Source organism: Oncorhynchus masou, chromosome 3, assembly GCF_036934945.1.
Source record: "Oncorhynchus masou masou isolate Uvic2021 chromosome 3, UVic_Omas_1.1, whole genome shotgun sequence".
Taxonomy (NCBI): Eukaryota; Metazoa; Chordata; class Actinopteri; order Salmoniformes; family Salmonidae; genus Oncorhynchus; species Oncorhynchus masou.
This window is the reverse complement of record NC_088214.1, coordinates 6,278,204-6,301,577: the sequence shown is the minus strand read 5'-3', so window position 1 is coordinate 6,301,577 and position 23,374 is coordinate 6,278,204. Positions and strand designations below refer to the sequence as shown.

At 43.3% G+C, this 23,374-nt stretch overlaps 1 protein-coding gene across 1 annotated transcript in view; it reads left to right on the top strand.

Annotated features, from left to right (window-relative positions):
• LOC135509245 (receptor-type tyrosine-protein phosphatase F-like) overlaps positions 1 to 23,374 on the top strand; it is a 626,176-nt gene that overhangs the window by 462,905 nt on the left and 139,897 nt on the right. Inside the window, 5 exon segments of the mRNA XM_064929741.1 lie at positions 7,187 to 7,329; positions 7,609 to 7,735; positions 17,838 to 17,983; positions 18,290 to 18,531; positions 21,231 to 21,424. Coding sequence (XP_064785813.1) covers positions 7,187 to 7,329; positions 7,609 to 7,735; positions 17,838 to 17,983; positions 18,290 to 18,531; positions 21,231 to 21,424 — 852 coding nt within the window.

Genomic DNA, 23,374 nt, shown 5'->3' with positions numbered 1-23,374 from the left:
TATTAATATACAGACCAGTTAGTATTAATATACAGACCAGTTAGTATTAATATACAGACCAGTTAGTGTTAATATACAGACCAGTTAGTATTAATATACAGACCAGTTAGTATTAATATACAGACCAGTTAGTGTTAATATACAGACCAGTTAGTATTAATATACAGACAGACCAGTTAGTATTAATATACAGACCAGTTAGTGTTAATATACAGACCAGTTAGTATTAATATACAGACCAGTTAGTATTAATATACAGACCAGTTAGTGTTAATATACAGACCAGTTAGTATTAATATACAGACCAGTTAGTATTAATATACAGACCAGTTAGTGTTAATATACAGACCAGTTAGTATTAATATACAGACCAGTTAGTGTTAATATACAGACCAGTTAGTATTAATATATAGACCAGTTAGTATTAATATACAGACCAGTTAGTATTAATATACAGACCAGTTAGACCAGTTAGTATTAATATATATACAGACCAGTTAGTATTAATATACAGACCAGTTAGTATTAATATACAGACCAGTTAGACCAGTTAGTATTAATATACAGACCAGTTAGTATTAATATACAGACCAGTTAGACCAGTTAGTATTAATATATATACAGACCAGTTAGTATTAATATACAGACCAGTTAGTATTAATATATAGACCAGTTAGTGTTAATATACAGACCAATTAGTATTAATATACAGACCAGTTAGTATTAATATACAGACCAGTTAGTGTTAATATACAGACCAGTTAGTGTTAATATACAGACCAGTTAGTGTTAATATACAGACCAGTTAGTGTTAATATACAGACCAGTTAGTATTAATATACAGACCAGTTAGTGTTAATATACAGACCAGTTAGTATTAATATACAGACCAGTTAGTATTAATATACAGACCAGTTAGTGTTAATATACAGACCAGTTAGTATTAATATACAGACCAGTTAGTATTAATATACAGACCAGTTAGTATTAATATACAGACCAGTTAGTATTAATATACAGACCAGTTAGTATTAATATACAGACCAGTTAGTATTAATATACAGACCAGTTAGTATTAATATACAGACCAGTTAGTATTAATATACAGACCAGTTAGTATTAATATACAGCCGAGTTAGAAAAAGGAGGAGAAGAAGAGAAAAAAATAAATGTCACATTTGAAAATCCATTTTGGTGCAAGAAAAGCAATTACCGAGCAGGGTCGGATTCTCCTGGGAGACACGGAGACACGGTGTGTGTGGCTGTGTGGAGACAGGAAAGCACATTAGGGGAAACAAGCAGTTTAATTTCAGCCCTCACTGACATAGTCTAGTAGTCATTAGTTATACATTATAACTGGTATAGTTAGTTATAGTTAGTTTTACATTATAACTACTGGTATAGTTAGTTATAGTTAGTTTTACATTATAACTACTGGTATAGTTAGTTATAGTTAGTTTTACATTATAACTACTGGTATAGTTAGTTATAGTTAGTTTTACATTATAACTACTGGTATAGTTAGTTATAGTTAGTTTTACATTATAACTACTGGTATAGTCTAGTACTCATTAGTTATACATTATAACTACTGGTATAGTCTAGTGGTCATTAGTTATACATTATAACTACTGGTATAGTCTAGTGGTCATTAGTTATACATTATAACTGGTATAGTTAGTTATAGTTAGTTATACATTATAACTACTGGTATAGTTAGTTATAGTTAGTTTTACATTATAACTACTGGTATAGTCTAGTACTCATTAGTTATACATTATAACTACTGGTATATTCTAGTGGTCATTAGTTATACATTATAACTGGTATAGTTAGTTATAGTTAGTTATACTTTATAACTGGTATAGTTAGTTATAGTTAGCTATACATTATAACTGGTATAGTTAGTTATAGTTAGTTATACATTATAACTACTGGTATAGTCTAGTAGTCAGTAGTTATACATTATACCTGGTATAGTCTAGTAGTCATTAGTTATACATTATAACTGGTATAGTTAGTTATAGTTAGTTATACATTATATCTGGTATAGTTAGTTATACATTATAACTACTGGTATAGTCTAGTGGTCATTAGTTATACATTATAACTGGTATTGTTAGTTATACATTATAACTGGTATAGTTAGTTATACATTATAACTGGTATAGTTAGTTATAGTTAGTTATACATTATAACTGGTATAGTCTAGTACTCATTAGTTATACATTATAACTACTGGTATAGTCTAGTGGTCATTAGTTATACATTATAACTACTGGTATAGTCTAGTACTCATTAGTTATACATTATAACTACTGGCATAGTCTAGTAGTCATTAGTTATACATTATAACTGGTATAGTTAGTTATACATTATAACTGGTATAGTTAGTTATAGTTAGTTATACATTATAACTGGTATAGTCTAGTTGTCATTAGTTATACATTATAACTACTGGTATAGTCTAGTAGTCATTAGTTATACATTATAACTGGTATAGTCTAGTTAGTTAAAGTTAGTTATACATTATAACTGGTATAGTCTAGTAGTCATTAGTTATACATTATAACTGGTATAGTTAATTATAGTTAGTTATACATTATAACTGGTATAGTCTAGTAGTCATTAGTTATACATTATAACTACTGGTATAGTCTAGTGGTCATTAGTTATACATTATAACTGGTATAGTTAGTTATAGTTAGTTATACATTATAACTGGTATAGTTAGTTATAGTTAGTTATACATTATAACTGGTATAGGTAGTTATAGTTAGTTATACATTATAACTGGTATAGTTAGTTATACATTATAACTGGTATAGTTAGTTATACATTATAACTGGTATAGTTAGTTATACATTATAACTGGTATAGTTAGTTATAGTTAGTTATACATTATAACTGTTATAGTTAGTTATACATTATAACTGTTATAGTTAGTTATACATTATAACTGGTATAGTTAGTTATACATTATAACTGTTATAGTTAGTTATACATTATAACTGGTATAGTTAGTTATACATTATAACTGTTATAGTTAGTTATAGTTAGTTATACATTATAACTGTTATAGTTAGTTATACATTATAACTGTTATAGTTAGTTATACATTATAACTGGTATAGTTAGTTATAGTTAGTTATACATTATAACTGTTATAGTTAGTTATACATTATAACTGTTATAGTTAGTTATACATTATAACTGGTATAGTTAGTTATAGTTAGTTATACATTATAACTGTTATAGTTAGTTATAGTTAGTTATACATTATAACTGTTATAGTTAGTTATACATTATAACTGGTATAGTTAGTTATAGTTAGTTATACATTATAACTGGTATAGTTAGTTATAGTTAGTTATACATTATAACTGGTATAGTCTAGTTAGTTATATTTAGTTATACATTATAACTGTTATAGTTAGTTATACATTATAACTGTTATAGTTAGTTATACATTATAACTGTTATAGTTAGTTATACATTATAACTGGTATAGTTAGTTATACATTATAACTGGTATAGTTAGTTATAGTTAGTTATACATTATAACTGTTATAGTTAGTTATACATTATAACTGGTATAGTTAGTTATAGTTAGTTATACATTATAACTGGTATAGTTAGTTATACATTATAACTGGTATAGTTAGTTATACATTATAACTGGTATAGTTAGTTATACATTATAACTGGTATAGTTAGTTATATTTAGTTATACATTATAACTGGTATAGTTAGTTATAGTTAGTTATACATTATAACTGTTATAGTTAGTTATACATTATAACTGGTATAGTTAGTTATAGTTAGTTATACATTATAACTGGTATAGTTAGTTATACATTATAACTGGTATAGTTAGTTATACATTATAACTGGTATAGTTAGTTATACATTATAACTGTTATAGTTAGTTATACATTATAACTGGTATAGTTAGTTATACATTATAACTGGTATAGTTAGTTATAGTTAGTTATACATTATAACTGTTATAGTTAGTTATACATTATAACTGGTATAGTTAGTTATAGTTAGTTATACATTATAACTGTTATAGTTAGTTATACATTATAACTGGTATAGTTAGTTATAGTTAGTTATACATTATAACTGGTATAGTTAGTTATAGTTAGTTATACATTATAACTGGTATAGTTAGTTATAGTTAGTTATACATTATAACTGGTATAGTTAGTTATACATTATAACTGGTATAGTTAGTTATAGTTAGTTATACATTATAACTGGTATAGTTAGTTATACATTATAACTGGTATAGTTAGTTATACATTATAACTGGTATAGTTAGTTATAGTTAGTTATACATTATAACTGGTATAGTTAGTTATACATTATAACTGGTATAGTTAGTTATACATTATAACTGGTATAGTTAGTTATAGTTAGTTATACATTATAACTGGTATAGTTAGTTATACATTATAACTGGTATAGTTAGTTATAGTTAGTTATACATTATAACTGGTATAGTTAGTTATAGTTAGTTATACATTATAACTGGTATAGTCTCGTAGTCAGGATAGTCATTAATGATACTTTTTGGATAATAGGAAAGTACAGTATATAGTGTTGATCGTTTATTGTTCATAATATGTGACAGATGATGAATAACGCCGCTATTTCTCTTAGATTGAAACGTTGACTTGGATAAACGCTCTATCTATACATAAAACAACAGTTCATATGTAAATGGTTCTGTTCTGTTTATTTTCTGGCAGTTAGCTATTCACTACTGCAGTATTCAAGCTCTGTGTGTGTGTGTGTGTGTGTGTGTGTGTGTGTGTGTGTGTGTGTGTGTGTGTGTGTGTGTGTGTGTGTGTGTGTGTGTGTGTGTGTGTGTGTGTGTGTGTGTGGATAGTAGCTTCTATTCCCTAGCGACCACGTCAAACGGCGCTCTCTGTCTCCATGGGAACATCTTTTTAATGTCAGCTTATCTGCACATCAGAGCCTCACAAAGAGAGAGCGGGAGAGAAAGAGGGAGAGAGAGAGAGAGAGAGAGAGAGAAAGGGGGAGAGCGAGAGAGTCAAACAATGCATCTACACAGAGTATCACATAGTCTCAGAATGACGCAACTCTGTCTCAGCCCTTAGCACCGTCTGACACACTGTCAAAGGGGAACAGATTTAGGTCTAGTAGAGTGTTATTCAAATCAAAGTGGCCTATTTAAATACATTCCCCATTTTTTTTTTATAAGGAACAAAACAAAAGTTCACTAACAGATGTTGTCTGAGTGCTGCCTAACTGGGAACAGCTCCAAGTCTCTTCAACAGAAGATGCTGCTGTTTCTTTATTGGTTCAGCTGCTCACCTGTTGGATGGTGATTGGTTCAGCTGCTCACCTGTTGGATGGTGATTGGTTTAGCTGCTCACCTGTTGGATGGTGATTGGTTCAGCTGCTCACCTGTTGGATGGTGATTGGTTCAGCTGCTCACCTGTTGGATGGTGATTGGTTCAGCTGCTCACCTGTTGGATGGTGATTGGTTCAGCTGCTCACCTGTTGGATGGTGATTGGTTCAGCTGCTCACCTGTTGGATGGTGATTGGTTCAGCGATCAGCCTCACACGTTAGATTCATCACACTGACATTTTACATTTGAGTCAGTTAGCAGACGCTCTTAGAGACAGTTAGTGCATTCAGGTGAGACAACCACATGTCACAGTAAGTACGTTTCCTCTCTAAAGAAGTCAGAAGGAAAAGACTGTGCTCGAAAGAAAAGTGCAAGGTTTATTTGAATTGATATGTTCAGTGTTTTATTACTGGGGGAAGGGGGGGGTGAGACTGAGATATCTTATTTCAGATTATCTTTATGAAAATACTCTCATCTCTTAACTGCAATTCCTGCTCCTCTTTTCAAGCGTGGTGATGTCACAGTTTATTCCACACAGAACTCTCCCTGACGCCCCACTCACCCCTCCTCCTCTCCTCCTCCTCTCCTCTCCTCTCAACACAGAACTCTCCCTGACACCCCACTCACCCCTCCTCCTCTCCTCTCCTCTCCTCTCCTCTCCTCTCCTCTCCTCTCTTCTCTTCTCTGTTCCTCTCCTCTCCTCTCAACACAGAACTCTCCCTGACACCCCTCCTCCTCTCCTCTCCTCTCTTCTCTTCTCTGTTCCTCTCCTCTCAACACAGAACTCTCCCTGACACCCCTCCTCCTCTCCTCTCTTCTCTTCTCTTTTCCTCTCCTCTCCTCTCAACACAGAACTCTCCCTGACACCCCTCCTCCTATCCTCTCCTCTTCTCTTCTCTGTTCCTCTCCTCTCAACACAGAACTCTCCCTGACACCCCTCCTCCTCTCCTCTCCTCTCTTCTCTGTTCCTCTCCTCTCAACACAGAACTCTCCCTGACACCCCACTCACCTCTCCTCCTCCTCTCAACACAGAACTCTCCCTGACATCCCTCCTCCTCTCCTCTCCTCTCTTCTCTTCTCTTCTCTGTTCCCCTCCTCTCCTCTCAACACAGAACTCTCCCTGACACCCCTCCTCCTCTCCTCTCTTCTCTTCTCTTCTCTGTTCCTCTCCTCTCCTCTCAACACAGAACTCTCCCTGACACCCCTCCTCCTCTCCTCTCTTCTCTTCTCTTCTCTGTTCCTCTCCTCTCCTCTCAACACAGAACTCTCCCTGACACCCCCCTCCTCTCCTCTCTTCTCTTCTCTTCTCTGTTCCTCTCCTCTCCTCTCAACACAGAACTCTCCCTGACACCCCTCCTCCTCTCCTCTCCTCTCTTCTCTTCTCTTCTCTGTTCCCCTCCTCTCCTCTCAACACAGAACTCTCCCTGACACCCCTCCTCCTCTCCTCTCCTCTCTTCTCTTCTCTTCTCTGTTCCCCTCCTCTCCTCTCAACACAGAACTCTCCCTGACACCCCTCCTCCTCTCCTCTCTTCTCTTCTCTTCTCTGTTCCTCTCCTCTCCTCTCAACACAGAACTCTCCCTGACACCCCTCCTCCTCTCCTCTCTTCTCTTCTCTTCTCTGTTCCTCTCCTCTCCTCTCAACACAGAACTCTCCCTGACACCCCTCCTCCTCCTCCTCTCCTCTCAACACAGAACTCTCCCTGACACCCCACTCACCTCTCCTCCTCCTCTCGTCTCCTCTGGACACTTGTATCACATCCACCTCTTATGATCCCCTCTTAACGTTCTCCTCTCTCCTCAGTACGTCGTGTCCCTCCGCGGTTCTCCATCCCACCCACCAACCATGAGGTGATGCCTGGGGGCAGTGTGAACCTGACGTGTGTTGCTGTGGGATCTCCCATGCCCTATGTCAAGTGGATCATGGGAGAAATCGAACTCACCAAGGTCTCTACTTTCACTGTTACTTACCGTTTAGCTTTTTTTTTTTTTTTTATCTGTTTTATTCAATCTTTATTACTACAGCACCTTGAGCGTATGTATGAATTGTGTTGAATTAAGTTTAAAGGAGGGAAAGCGTAGAAATATAGCACATAGAACATATTTACCGCTTTTTGAGACTTGCTTTCAATGCTAAATATCTATTACTCGCATTTCTATCTCAAATATATGTCAGATCATACACAAAAGCTAGATAATGGACCTTTAATGATTCTTCTTATTTAGGAGGACGAGATGCCCATCGGTCGGAATGTTCTGGAGGTGACCAACATCAAGGAGTCCGCCAACTACAGCTGCGTGGCCATATCATCACTGGGCCAGATCGAGGCTACCGCTCAGGTCTCCGTCAAAGGTGAGGGGTCAAAGGTCATGCGGTTTGTTTGTGTGTGTGTGTCTTTCACTCTCTTTTGGCTTAAAAGACATATTTCAGTTAGTCAGGCAGTATTTCAGTATTTCAGTTAGTCAACTGGCTATCAGGGCTATCTGGGTTCACACACACTCACACACACTCATCAACGCACACGCCGTCAACTGGCTATCAGGGCTATCTGGGTTCACAGTACACACACACGCACACACACACACACATACACACACGCATGCACACGCACACACACACACACGCATGCACACGCACACACACACACACGCACAAACGCATACACGCACGCACGCACGCATACACGCATGCACACACAGCACACACACACACGCACACACGCACGCACACACGCATACACACGCATACACACAGCACACGCACACACACACGCACACACACGCACGCACAAACGTGCGCACACACACACACACACACACGCGTCTGTGTGTCCGCTCGGGAACATATGTCTGGACTGGGCCGTGGGTGTGTGTCAGGGCGCTAAATAAAATTGACGGATGGATTGTTTTTTTTAAATATATACTTTTTTTATTTGTATGTAGCCCTGTTCTACTGGTTGGAGGAATGTGGGATCTATCAACCCACAGCTATCCTAGAATCTATTTGGGCTATTTCTATCTGGACAAACTGACCAATAGAATAGATAACCTTTTCCTACTATTGGGGATAGTAAATTGACACAGGCTCATAGGCAGAGGCTTCATAAGACTATAGGGGAATCTAAGCTTTCTCTAAGGAAATGTAATTCAATTGCCCAAATGATGTAGCCTAATTAGCCTACTCCTGTCTATACAGAAATAACTCAAATCATTCAACATAGGCTACTATAGCATCATTTGTGCCACAGAGAGTCGTTTAAATCACGATGCCTACAGTTGGAAGGAAAGGCAGCCCCCCCCCCCCACAGTTGGAAGGAAAGGCAGCCCCCCTACAGTTGGAAGGAAAGGCAGCCCCCCTACAGTTGGAAGGAAAGGCAGCCCCCCTACAGTTGGAAGGAAAGGCAGCCCCCCTACAGTTGGAAGGAAAGGCAGCCCCCCCTACAGTTGGAAGGAAAGGCAGCCCCCCTACAGTTGGAAGGAAAGGCAGCCCCCCTACAGTTGGAAGGAAAGGCAGCCCCCCTACAGTTGGAAGGAAAGGCAGCCCCCACAGTTGGAAGGAAAGGCAGCCCCCCTACAGTTGGAAGGAGAGGCAGCCCCCCTACAGTTGGAAGGAAAGGCAGCCCCCCTACAGTTGGAAGGAAAGGCAGCCCCCCCCTACAGTTGGATGGAAAGGCAGCCCCCCCCCCCACAGTTGGATGGAAAGGCAGCCCCCCCCCCACAGTTGGAAGGAAAGGCAGCCCCCCCACAGTTGGATGGAAAGGCAGCCCCCCCACAGTTGGATGGAAAGGCAGCCCCCCCACAGTTGGAAGGAAAGGCAGCCCCCCCCACAGTTGGATGGAAAGGCAGCCCCCCTACAGTTGGAAGGACAGGCAGCCCCCCCCACAGTTGGATGGAAAGGCAGCCCCCCCCCACAGTTGGATGGAAAGGCAGCCCCCCCCCCACAGTTGGAAGGAAAGGCAGCCCCCCCACAGTTGGATGGAAAGGCAGCCCCCCACAGTTGGAAGGAAAGGCAGCCCCCCCCTACAGTTGGATGGAAAGGCAGCCCCCCCCACAGTTGGATGGAAAGGCAGCCCCCCCCCCACAGTTGGAAGGAAAGGCAGCCCCCCCCACAGTTGGATGGAAAGGCAGCCCCCCCCACAGTTGGAAGGAAAGGCAGCCCCCCCCACAGTTGGATGGAAAGGCAGCCCCCCCCCACAGTTGGAAGGAAAGGCAGCCCCCCCCCCCCACAGTTGGATGGAAAGGCAGCCCCCCTACAGTTGGAAGGACAGGCAGCCCCCCCCACAGTTGGATGGAAAGGCAGCCCCCCACAGTTGGATGGAAAGGCAGCCCCCCCCCCACAGTTGGAAGGAAAGGCAGCCCCCCCACAGTTGGATGGAAAGGCAGCCCCCCACAGTTGGATGGAAAGGCAGCCCCCCCCCACAGTTGGAAGGAAAGGCAGCCCCCCCCCCACAGTTGGATGGAAAGGCAGCCCCCCTACAGTTGGAAGGAAAGGCAGCCCCCCTACAGTTGGAAGGAAAGGCAGCCCCCCTACAGTTGGATGGAAAGGCAGCCCCCCCCTACAGTTGGAAGGAAAGGCAGCCCCCCTACAGTTGGAAGGAAAGGCAGCCCCCCTACAGTTGGAAGGAAAGGCAGCCCCCCTACAGTTGGAAGGAAAGGCAGCCCCCCTACAGTTGGAAGGAAAGGCAGCCCCCCCCCACAGTTGGAAGGAAAGGCAGCCCCCCCCACAGTTGGATGGAAAGGCAGCCCCCCCCACAGTTGGAAGGAAAGGCACCCCCCCCCCCCACAGTTGGATGGACAGGCAGCCCCCCCACGGTTGGATGGAAAGGCAGCCCCCCCCCACAGTTGGATGGAAAGGCAGCCCCCCCCCCCACAGTTGGATGGAAAGGCAGCCCCCCCACAGTTGGAAGGAAAGGCAGCCCCCCCCCCACAGTTGGATGGAAAGGCAGCCCCCCTACAGTTGGAAGGAAAGGCAGCCCCCCTACAGTTGGAAGGAAAGGCAGCCCCCCTACAGTTGGAAGGAAAGGCAGCCCCCCTACAGTTGGAAGGAAAGGCAGCCCCCCTACAGTTGGAAGGAAAGGCAGCCCCCCTACAGTTGGAAGGAAAGGCAGCCCCCCTACAGTTGGAAGGAAAGGCAGCCCCCCTACAGTTGGAAGGAAAGGCAGCCCCCCTACAGTTGGAAGGGAAGGCAGCCCCCCTACAGTTGGAAGGAAAGGCAGCCCCCCTACAGTTGGAAGGAAAGGCAGCCCCCCTACAGTTGGAAGGGAAGGCAACCCCTCCCCCACCCTACGGTTGGAAGGAAAGGCAGCCCCCCTACAGTTGGAAGGAAAGGCAGCCCCCCCCTACAGTTGGAAGGAAAGGCAGCCCCCCTACAGTTGGAAGGAAAGGCAGCCCCCCTACAGTTGGAAGGAAAGGCAGCCCCCCTACAGTTGGAAGGAAAGGCAGCCCCCTACAGTTGGAAGGAAAGGCAGCCCCCCTACAGTTGGATGGAAAGGCAGCCCCCCTACAGTTGGAAGGAAAGGCAGCCCCCCTACAGTTGGAAGGAAAGGCAGCCCCCCTACAGTTGGAAGGAAAGGCAGCCCCCCTACAGTTGGAAGGAAAGGCAGCCCCCCTACAGTTGGAAGGAAAGGCAGCCCCCCTACAGTTGGAAGGAACGGCAGCCCCGCCCCTACAGTTGGAAGGAAAGGCAGCCCCCCTACAGTTGGAAGGAAAGGCAGCCCCCCTACAGTTGGAAGGAAAGGCAGCCCCCCTACAGTTGGAAGGAAAGACAGCCCCCCTACAGTTGGAAGGAAAGGCAGCCCCCCTACAGTTGGAAGGAACGGCAGCCCCCCTACAGTTGGAAGGAAAGGCAGCCCCCCTACAGTTGGAAGGAAAGGCAGCCCCCCTACAGTTGGAAGGAAAGGAAGCCCCCCTACAGTTGGAAGGAAAGGCAGCCCCCCTACAGTTGGAAGGAAAGGCAGCCCCCCTACAGTTGGAAGGAAAGGCAGCCCCCCTACAGTTGGAAGGAAAGGCAGCCCCCCCCCATTACATTACATATACATTACATTTAAGTAATTTAGCAGACGCTCTTATCCAGAGCGACTTACAAATTGGTGAATTCACCTTCTGACATCAGTGGAACAGCCACTTTACAATAGTGCATCTAAATCATTTAAGGGGGGTGAGAAGGATTACTTTATCCTATCCTAGGTATTCCTTGAAGAGGTGGGGTTTCAGGTGTCTCCGGAAGGTGGTGATTGACTCCGCTGTCCTGGCGTCGTGAGGGAGTTTGTTCCACCATTGGGGGGCCAGAGCAGCGAACAGTTTTGACTGGGCTGAGCGGGAACTGTACTTCCTCAGTGGTAGGGAGGCGAGCAGGCCAGAGGTGGATGAACGCAGTGCCCTTGTTTGGGTGTAGGGCCTGATCAGAGCCTGGAGGTACTGCGGTGCCGTTCCCCTCACAGCTCCGTAGGCAAGCACCATGGTCTTGTAGCGGATGCGAGCTTCAACTGGAAGCCAGTGGAGAGAGCGGAGGAGCGGGGTGACGTGAGAGAACTTGGGAAGGTTGAACACCAGACGGGCTGCGGCGTTCTGGATGAGTTGTAGGGGTTTAATGGCACAGGCAGGGAGCCCAGCCAACAGCGAGTTGCAGTAATCCAGACGGGAGATGACAAGTGCCTGGATTAGGACCTGCGCCGCTTCCTGTGTGAGGCAGGGTCGTACTCTGCGGATGTTGTAGAGCATGAACCTACAGGAACGGGCCACCGCCATGATGTTAGTTGAGAACGACAGGGTGTTGTCCAGGATTCTTAGCGCTCTGGGAGGAGGACACAATGGAGTTGTCAACCGTGATGGCGAGATCATGGAACGGGCAGTCCTTCCCCGGGAGGAAGAGCAGCTCCGTCTTGCCGAGGTTCAGCTTGAGGTGGTGATCCGTCATCCACACTGATATGTCTGCCAGACATGCAGAGATGCGATTCGCCACCTGGTCATCAGAAGGGGGAAAGGAGAAGATTAATTGTGTGTCGTCTGCATAGCAATGATAGGAGAGACCATGTGAGGTTATGACAGAGCCAAGTGACTTGGTGTATAGCGAGAATAGGAGAGGGCCTAGAACAGAGCCCTGGGGGACACCAGTGGTGAGAGCGCGTGGCGAGGAGACAGATTCTCGCCACGCCACCTGGTAGGAGCGACCTGTCAGGTAGGACGCAATCCAAGCGTGGGCCGCACCGGAGATGCCCAACTCGGAGAGGGTGGAGAGGAGGATCTGATGGTTCACAGTGTCGAAGGCAGCCGATAGGTCTAGAAGGATGAGAGCAGAGGAGAGAGAGTTAGCTTTAGCAGTGTGGAGCGCCTCCGTGATACAGAGAAGAGCAGTCTCAGTTGAATGACTAGTCTTGAAACCTGACTGATTTGGATCAAGAAGGTCATTCTGAGAGAGATAGCGGGAGAGCTGGCCAAGGACGGCACGTTCAAGAGTTTTGGAGAGAAAAGAAAGAAGGGATACTGGTCTGTAGTTGTTGACATCGGAGGGATCGAGTGTAGGTTTTTTCAGAAGGGGTGCAACTCTCGCTCTCTTGAAGACGGAAGGGACGTAGCCAGCGGTCAGGGATGAGTTGATGAGCGAGGTGAGGTAAGGGAGAAGGTCTCCGGAAATGGTCTGGAGAAGAGAGGAGGGGATAGGGTCAAGCGGGCAGGTTGTTGGGCGGCCGGCCGTCACAAGAAGCGAGATTTCATCTGGAGAGAGAGGGGAGAAAGAGGTCAGAGCACAGGGTAGGGCAGTGTGAGCAGAACCAGCGGTGTCGTTTGACTTAGCAAACGAGGATCAGATGTCGTCGACCTTCTTTTCAAAATGGTTGACGAAGTCATCTGCAGAGAGGGAGGAGGGGGGGAGGATTCAGGAGGGAGGAGAAGGTGGCAAAGAGCTTCCTAGGGTTAGAGGCAGATGCTTGGAATTTAGAGTGGAAGAAAGTGGCTTTAGCAGCAGAGACAGAGGAGGAAAATGTAGAGAGGAGGGAGTGAAAGGATGCCAGGTCCGCAGGGAGGCGAGTTTTCCTCCATTTCCGCTCGGCTGCCCGGAGCACTGTTCTGTGAGCTCGCAATGAGTCGTCGAGCCACGGAGCGGGAGGGGAGGACCGAGCCGGCCTGGAGGATAGGGGACATAGAGAGTCAAAGGATGCAGAAAGGGAAGAGAGGAGGGTTGAGGAGGCAGAATCAGGAGATAGGTTGGAGAAGGTATGAGCAGAGGGAAGAGATGATAGGATGGAAGAGGAGAGAGTAGCGGGGGAGAGAGAGCGAAGGTTGGGACGGCGCGATACCATCCGAGTAGGGGCAGTGTGGGAAGTGTTGGATGAGAGCGAGAGGGAAAAGGATACAAGGTAGTGGTCGGAGACTTGGAGGAGTTGCAATGAGGTTAGTGGAGGAACAGCATCTAGTAAAGATGAGGTCGAGCGTATTGCCTGCCTTTTGAGTAGGGGGAAGGTGAGAGGGTGAGGTCAAAAGAGGAGAGGAGTGGAAAGAAGGAGGCAGAGAGGAATGAGTCAAAGGTAGACGTGGGGAGGTTAAAGTCGCCCAGGACTGTGAGAGGTGAGCCGTCCTCAGGAAAGGAGCTTATCAAGGCATCAAGCTCATTGATGAACTCTCCGAGGGAACCTGGAGGGCGATAAATGATAAGGATGTTAAGCTTGAAAGGGCTGGTAACTGTGACAGCATGGAATTCAAAGGAGGCGATAGACAGATGGGTAAGGGGAGAAAGAGAGAATGACCACTTGGGAGAGATGAGGATCCCGGTGCCACCACCCCGCTGACCAGAAGCTCTCGAGGTGTGCGAGAACACGTGGGCGGACGAAGAGAGAGCAGTAGGAGTAGCAGTGTTGTCTGTGGTGATCCATGTTTCCGTCAGTGCCAAGAAGTCGAGGGACTGGAGGGAGGCATAAGCTGAGATGAACTCTGCCTTGTTGGCCGCAGATCGGCAGTTCCAGAGGCTACCGGAGACCTGGAACTCCACGTGGGTCATGTGCGCTGGGACCACCAGATTAGGGTGGCCGCGGCCACGCGGTGTGGAGCGTTTGTATGGTCTGTGCAGAGAGGAGAGAACAGGGATAGATAGACACATAGTTGACAGGCTACAGAAGAGGCTACGCTAATGCAAAGGAGATTGGAATGACAAGTGGACTACACTTATCGAATGTTCATTGCTGCGCTACTTAAAGTTTATTTTTGGACAATCATTTCCTCCTCCGGTTTAGATGGACGTCATATTGTTTTTGTGTCTCCCCATTTCCTAGATCTGTTTTATGGACAATGTTGTTTTTATTGATTTGTTTGTCCGTATCAGTAGAGTATTCTAACCTGTCATTTGACCTAATAAATAAATATTCTACTAATGTCTCCAGTTGTTTAAAGTGTTGTAGAATTGCGTGAAATGTATTTTTCCCGTACAGATTAAGAAGAAAGGTATCTGATATAGCACTCTGCTATGCCTTGAACCATCAATCACTGTTTGTTTTTTTTGCAAACAGTGATTGAGTTCATCAGGTTACGCACCCAATGTATAACGGGGTCTGGTACGTTTATCAAATGTCCGTTCAATTAAAATGGTGTCGGTCAAATGTCCAGTGACACATTTTCAGAATGGAAACCTTGGTCTTCATGTGTGACGTGACCATCCCTGCCAGGATCCATACGACATTATATAATGAATAGTAGAATATCAGTGTCATGTTTATAGTCAGGAAGTAGAATATCAGTGTCTTGTAAGGAAGTAGAATATCAGTGTCTTGTCAGGAAGTAGAATATCAGTGTCTTGTCAGGAAGTAGAATATCAGTGTCTTGTATATAGTCAGGAAGTAGAATATCAGTGTCATGTTTATAGTCAGGAAGTAGAATATCAGTGTCATGTTTATAGTCAGGAAGTAGAATATCAGTGTCTTGTATATAGTCAGGAAGTAGAATATCAGTGTCATGTATATAGTCAGGAAGTAGAATATCAGTGTCTTGTCAGGAAGTAGAATATCAGTGCCTTGTATATAGTCAGGAAGTAGAATATCAGTGTCATGTTTATAGTCAGGAAGTAGAATATCAGTGTCATGTTTATAGTCAGGAAGTAGAATATCAGTGTCATGTATATAGTCAGGATGTAGAATATCAGTGTCATGTATATAGTCAGGAAGTAGAATATCAGTGTCTTGTCAGGAAGTAGAATATCAGTGTCTTGTCAGGAAGTAGAATATCAGTGTCTTGTCAGGAAGTAGAATATCAGTGTCTTGTCAGGAAGTAGAATATCAGTGTCTTGTATATAGTCAGGAAGTAGAATATCAGTGTCTTGTCAGGAAGTAGAATATCAGTGTCTTGTCAGGAAGTAGAATATCAGTGTCATGTCAGGAAGTAGAATATCAGTGTCATGTTTATAGTCAGGAAGTAGAATATCAGTGTCTTGTCAGGAAGTAGAATATCAGTGTCATGTTTATAGTCAGGAAGTAGAATATCAGTGTCATGTTTATAGTCAAGAAGTAGAATATCAGTGTCTTGTCAGGAAGTAGAATATCAGTGCCTTGTATATAGTCAGGAAGTAGAATATCAGTGTCATGTTTATAGTCAGGAAGTAGAATATCAGTGTCTTGTCAGGAAGTAGAATATCAGTGCCTTGTATATAGTCAGGAAGTAGAATATCAGTGTCATGTATATAGTCAGGAAGTAGAATATCAGTGTCTTGTATATAGTCAGGAAGTAGAATATCAGTGTCTTGTATATAGTCAGGAAGTAGAATATCAGTGTCTTGTATATAGTCAGGAAGTAGAATATCAGTGTCTTGTATATAGTCAGGAAGTAGAATATCAGTGTCTTGTCAGGAAGTAGAATATCAGTGTCATGTATATAGTCAGGAAGTAGAATATCAGTGTCTTGTATATAGTCAGGAAGTAGAATATCAGTGTCTTGTATATAGTCAGGAAGTAGAATAACAGTGTCTTGTCAGGAAGTAGAATATCAGTGCCTTGTATATAGTCAGGAATTAGAATATCAGTGTCATGTATATAGTCAGGAAGTAGAATATCAGTGTCTTGTATATAGTCAGGAAGTAGAATATCAGTGTCTTGTATATAGTCAGGAAGTAGAATATCAGTGTCTTGTATATAGTCAGGAAGTAGAATATCAGTGTCTTGTCAGGAAGTAGAATATCAGTGCCTTGTATATAGTCAGGAAGTAGAATATCAGTGTCTTGTATATAGTCAGGAAGTAGAATATCAGTGCCTTGTATATAGTCAGGAAGTAGAATATCAGTGTCTTGTATATAGTCAGGAAGTAGAATATCAGTGTCTTGTCAGGAAGTAGAATATCAGTGCCTTGTATATAGTCAGGAAGTAGAATATCAGTGTCTTGTATATAGTCAGGAAGTAGAATATCAGTGTCATGTATATAGTCAGGAAGTAGAATATCAGTGTCATGTTTATAGTCAGGAAGTAGAATATCAGTGTCTTGTCAGGAAGTAGAATATCAGTGTCTTGTATATAGTCAGGAAGTAGAATATCAGTGTCTTGTATATAGTCAGGAAGTAGAATATCAGTGTCATGTATATAGTCAGGAAGTAGAATATCAGTGTCTTGTCAGGAAGTAGAATATCAGTGTCTTGTATATAGTCAGGAAGTAGAATATCAGTGTCTTGTATATAGTCAGGAAGTAGAATATCAGTGTCATGTATATAGTCAGGAAGTAGAATATCAGTGTCTTGTCAGGAAGTAGAATATCAGTGTCTTGTATATAGTCAGGAAGTAGAATATCAGTGTCATGTTTATAGTCAGGAAGTAGAATATCAGTGTCTTGTTTATAGTCAGGAACTCCTGACTCAACAGACTGACTCTTTCTTTCATTTTCTTGGTTGGTGTTTGTCATCATCTTTAAATGTGATTGTCCACTTGTTCTGTAAACCTCTGGGATTTTCAATAATGCCTGACTGTGTTGCGATAGTTTTAATATGGCGGACTGAGGAGATTTGGAGGTGAATAAAGCATACCCATTACTTAATAGTCCATGAAACAGTCTTAATATATATGTTCCCTTTTCGAGTTATGGGGTCAGTCAGCATATTCAGTCATCTGTCATCCGAGAACACATCCATCCAGTACTGAAAGATCGCCTTGATTTCATTTCATATAACAAACATCTCATCCTCTCTCTCTCTCTCTCTTTTCTCTCTCTCTCTCTTTCTCTCTCTCTCTCTTTCTCTCTCTCTTTCTCTTTCTCTCTCTCTTTCTCTCTCTCTTTTCTCTCTCTCTCTCTCTCTTTTTTTTCTCTCTCTCTCTCTCTTTCTCTCTGTCTCTCTCTCTCTCTCTCTCTCTCTGTCTCTCTCTCTGTCTCTCTCTCTCTCTCTCTCTCTCTTTTTTTCTCTCTGTCTCTCTCTTTCTCTCTCTCTCTCTCTCTCTCTCTCTCTCTCTCTCTCTCTCTCTCTCTCTCTCTCTGTTTCTCCATCTCTCCTCCTCCAGCCCTCCCCAAGCCCCCCACCTCTCTCATAGTGACTGAGACCACAGCCACCAGTGTGACCCTAATCTGGGACTCTGGGAACCCTGAACCTGTGTCCTTCTTCATGATCCAGTACCGGGCTAAAGCCACCGACGCTGGCTTCCAGGAGGTGTGTTGTAACGGCTCGCTGGGTTACAACATGCTTAGCGTTGCAACATCCCGGGTCACTTTCCCCAAATTCCCAGTTTTTTTTTTCTGAAATCTTGGTTGGAGAATTCCAGAAGTCCTGCTTTTCCCTCTGGATTCTGGGAAACTTAACAAACCGGGATTTCTGGAAAACATGGGAATGTTGGGACAATTACTGGAGTTTTGCAACTCTAAACATGGTTGAAAAAAAAGTAGAACCGCCGATATTGTTCTGTAAGTATCTCTGAGATATAAATGTCTACTAAATAACCATATGATGATATCGTAGGTGGACGGAGTAGCCACCACCCGCTACAGCATCGGCGGGCTCAGCCCCTACTCGGAATACGAGTTCCGTGTGATGGCGGTGAACAACATTGGGCGCGGGCCGCCCTCTGACCCGGTAGAGACCCGTACGGGGGAGCAGGCTCCCTCTTCGCCCCCTCTGGCTGTACAGGTCCGAATGCTGTCTGCTTCCACCATGCTGGTCCAATGGGAACCGCCCGAGGAGCCTAACGGACAGATCAGAGGGTAAAATGAACATGAATATGGTCTTATGTAGGCTCAATGAAGCATGCCTAGACACTTCATAGCATGTGAATATGACTGTGTCCCAAATGACACCCTAAGCCCTATATCGTGACCTACTTTTTGAGTCAAATGTGTCATTTAGGACACAGCCTATGTCTTATGAAGGCTTAATGATAGATGTTTCACAAGTCATTTATAAGCAAAATGTCATTCACACGGTGCCTTCAGAAAGCATTCACACCCCGTGTCCTATTCCACATTGAGTTGTGTTACAGCCTGAATTCTTAATGGATTCAATTGATGTTGTTGCTTTTCACCCAAGTTTTTAGAAATGTTTTGCAAATGTATTGCAAATGAAATACAAATCTAATTTCCATAAGTGTAGAAGTTAGAGTCACCTTTGGCAGTGATTACAGCTGCGTCTTTCTGGGTAATTCTCTAAGAGCTTTGCACACCTCAATTGTACAACATTAGCCCATTATTCTTTTCAAAATTCTTCAAGCTCTTGTCAAATTGTTTGTTGATCATTGCTAGACAACCATTTTCAGGTTGTTGCCATAGATTTTCAATCAGATTTAAGTCTGAACTGTAACTCAGTAACATTCACTGTCTTCTTCGTAAGCAACTCCAGTGGAGATGTGGCCTTGTGTTTCAGCTTATTGTCCTGCTGAAAGGTGAATTAAGTCCGGTGGAAAGCAGACGGAACCAGGTGCCTGTGCTTAGCTCAATTCAGTTCATTTTTTTTATCCTTAAAAACTCACTAGTCCTTGCTGATGACAAGCATACCCTTAACATGATGCAGCCACCACTATGCTTGAAAATATGAATAATGGTTCTCAGTAATATGTTTGGGGTAAATCCAACACAACACATTGTATTCAGGACAAAAAGTGAATTGCTTTGCAACATTTGTTTGCAGTATTACTTTAGTGCCTTGTTGCAAACAGGATGTATGTTTTAGAATATTTTATATTCTGAACAAGCATGCTCAGAGGGATATTCAATGTCTGTTTTTTTTTTTACCCATCTACCAATAGGTGCCATTTGCAAAACATTGGAAAACCTCCCTTGTATTTGTGGTTTGAATCTGTGTTTGAAATTCACTGCTCGACTGAGGGACCTTACAGTATGTGTGGGGTACAGAGATGAGGGACCTTACAGTATGTGTGGGGTACAGAGATGAGGGACCCTACAGTATGTGTGGGGTACAGAGATGAGGGACCCTACAGTATGTGTGGGGTACAGAGATGGGGGACCTTACAGTATGTGTGGGGTACAGAGATGAGGGGTACAGAGATGAGGGACCTTACAGATAATTGTATATGTGGGGTACAGAGATGAGGGACCTTACAGTATGTGTGGGGTACAGAGATGAGGGACCTTACAGTATGTGTGGGATACAGAGATGAGGGACAGTATGTGTGGGGTACAGAGATAGGGATTGTATGTGTGGGGTACAGAGATGAGGGACCTTACAGATAATTGTATGTGTGGGATACAGAGATGAGGGACCTTACAGTATGTGTGGGATACAGAGATGAGGGACCTTACAGTATGTGTGGGGTACAGAGATGAGGGACCTTACAGTATGTGTGGGGTACAGAGATGAGGGACCTTACAGTATGTGTGGGGTACAGAGATGAGGGACCTTACAGATAATTGTATGTGTGGGATACAGAGATGAGGGACCCTACAGTATGTGTGGGGTACAGAGATGAGGGACCTTACAGTATGATGGGGTACAGAGATGAGGGATTGTATGTGTGGGGTAAAGAGATGAGGGACCTTACAGATAATTGTATGTGTGGGGTACAGAGATGAGGGACCTTACAGTATGTGTGGGGTACAGAGATGAGGGACCTTACAGATAATTGTATGTGTGGGATACAGAGATGAGGGACCTTATAGATAATTGTATGTGTGGGGTACATAGATGAGGGACCTTACAGTATGTGGGGTACATAGATGAGGGACCCTACAGTATGTGTGGGGTACAGAGATGAGGTAGTCATTCAACAATCATGTTAAACACTATTATTTCACACAGTGAGTCCATGCAACTTATTATGTGACTTGTTAAGCACATTTTGACTCAAGACATTTCAGCTTAATTTTTTATTAATTTCTAAAAACATGATTGAAAACCTCCCTGGTCTTTGTGGTTTGAATCTGTGTTTGAAATTCACTGCTTGACTGAGGGACCTTACAGTATGTGTGGGGTATTGTGATGTCATGATGGGGTATTGTGATGTCATGATGGGGTATTGTGTGTAGGCCAGTGACACAACATCTACATGATGTCATGATGGGGTATTGTGATGTCATGATGGGGTATTGTGATGTCATGATGGGGTATTGTGATGTCATGATGGTGATGTATTGTGTGTAGGCCAGTGACACGACATCTACATTTAATCCATTTTAAATGAAGGCTGTAACACAACAAAAGGTGGAAAAGGTCAAAGGGTGTGAATCCTTTCTGAAGGTCCTGTATACAGTATAAGGTTTGATTGTTGGATTTCTTTTTCAGTTAGGAAAGAACTATCAAACAAATATACAAATAATTAAGAAATACTGACACTATTTAATAACGTGCTAACTTGTCTTATCATGTCACATATATAAACCATCTCAATAGGTACAGGTTCTTTCCACTTTTGGTTTGTCAAATGTAATGATTGATTTGTAATTGTCGCCAGGTACCGTGTGTACTACAGTTCAGACATGAACGACCCTCTGAGTGGCTGGCAGAAACACAACACTGACGACAGCAGACTCACCACCATCTCAGGGCTGACCACTGATATCACCTACAGCCTCAGGGTGCTGGGCTTCACCTCTGTAGGGGACGGACCCCCCTCGGACGTACTGCAGGTCAAGACTCAGCAGGGAGGTGAGAGAGGGAGTGTATCTTAGTGTCTGGTGTGTATCTTAGTGTCGGGTGTGTATCTTAGTGTCGGGTGTGTATCTTAGTGTCTGGTGTGTATCTTAGTGTGTGGTGTGTATCTTATCTTTGTGTGGTGTGTGGTGTGTATCTTAGTGTGTGGTGTGTATCTTAGTGTGTGGTGTGTATCTTAGTGTCTGGTGTGTATCTTAGTGTGGGGTGTGTATCTTAGTGTGGGGTGTGTATCTTAGTGTGGGGTGTGTATCTTAGTGTGGGGTGTGTATCTTAGTGTGGGGTGTGTATCTTAGTGTGGGGTGTGTATCTTAGTGTGGGGTGTGTATCTTAGTGTGGGGGGTGGGGTGTGTATCTTAGTGTGGGGTGTGTATCTTAGTGCGGGGTGGTATCTTAGTGTGTGTATCTTAGTGTGGGGTGTGTATCTTAGTGTGGGGTGTGTATCTTAGTGTGGGGTGTGTATCTTAGTGTGGGGTGTGTATCTTAGTGTGTGGGTGTGTATCTTAGTGTGGGGTGTGTATCTTAGTGTGGGGTGTGTATCTTAGTGTGGGGTGTGTATCTTAGTGTATCTTAGTGTGGGGTGTGTATCTTAGTGTGTGGAGTGTGGGGTGTGTATCTTAGTGTGGGGTGTGTATCTTAGTGTGGGGTGTGTATCTTAGTGTGGGGTGTGTATCTTAGTGTGGGGTGTGTATCTTAGTGTGGGGTGTGTATCTTAGTGTGTGGTGTGTATCTTAGTGTGGGGTGTGTATCTTAGTGTGGGGTGTGTATCTTACTGTGGGGTGTGTATCTTAGTGTGTTTTGAGGATCACGTTGAAATAGCCACTGTGAGTATTTTAGTGTGAATGATGCTTTATCTTCTTGGTTCAATAACTAACCATCAGACCATAACTAACCATCAGACCATAACTACTAACCCTCAGACCATAATTAACCATCAGACCATAACTAACCCTCAGACCACAACTACTAACCCTCAAACCATAATTAACTATCAGACCATAACTAACCATCAGACCACAACTACTAACCATCAGACCATAACTACTAACCATCAGACCATAACTAACCATCAGACCATAACTAACCATCAGACCACAACTACTAACCATCAGACCATAACTATTAACCCTCAGACCATAACTATTAACCCTCAGACCATAACTACTAACCCTCAGACCATAATTAACCATCAGACCATAACTACTAACCCTCAGACCATAATTAACTATCAGACCATAACTAACCATCAGACCATAACTACTAACCCTAGTGGGTTAACAACAGATTTGTACCTTGTCAGCTCAGGGGTTTGAACTTCAACCTTCCGGTTACTAGTCCAACGCTCTAACCACTAGGCTACCCTGCCACTGATAGTTAATTATGGTCTGAGGGTTAGTAGTTGTGGTCTGATGGTTAGTTATGGTCTGATGGTTAGTTGTGGTCTGATGGTTAGTTATGGTCTGATGGTTAGTTATTGAACCAAGAAGATAAAGCATCATTCACACTAAAATACTCACAGTGGCTATTTCAACGTGATCCTCTGTCCCTGTCTCCAAACACTTACCTGTCCTACTCTGTCCCTGTCTCCAAACACTTACCTGTCCTACTCTGTCCCTGTCTCCAAACACTTACCTGTCCTACTCTGTCCCTGTGGCCAAACACCTACCTGTCCTCTTTCCCTGTGTCCAAACACTTACCTGTCCTACTCTGTCCCTGTGTCCAAACACTCACATGTCCTACTCTGTACCTGTGTCCAAACACCTACCTGTCCTATTCTGCTCTGTGTCCAAACACCTACCTGTCCTACTCTGTCCCTGTGTCCAAACATTCACATGTCCTACTCTGTCCCTGTGTCCAAACACATACCTGTCCTATTCTGCTCTGTGTCCAAACACCTACCTGTCCTATTCTGCTCTGTGTCCAAACACCTACCTGTCCTATTCTGCT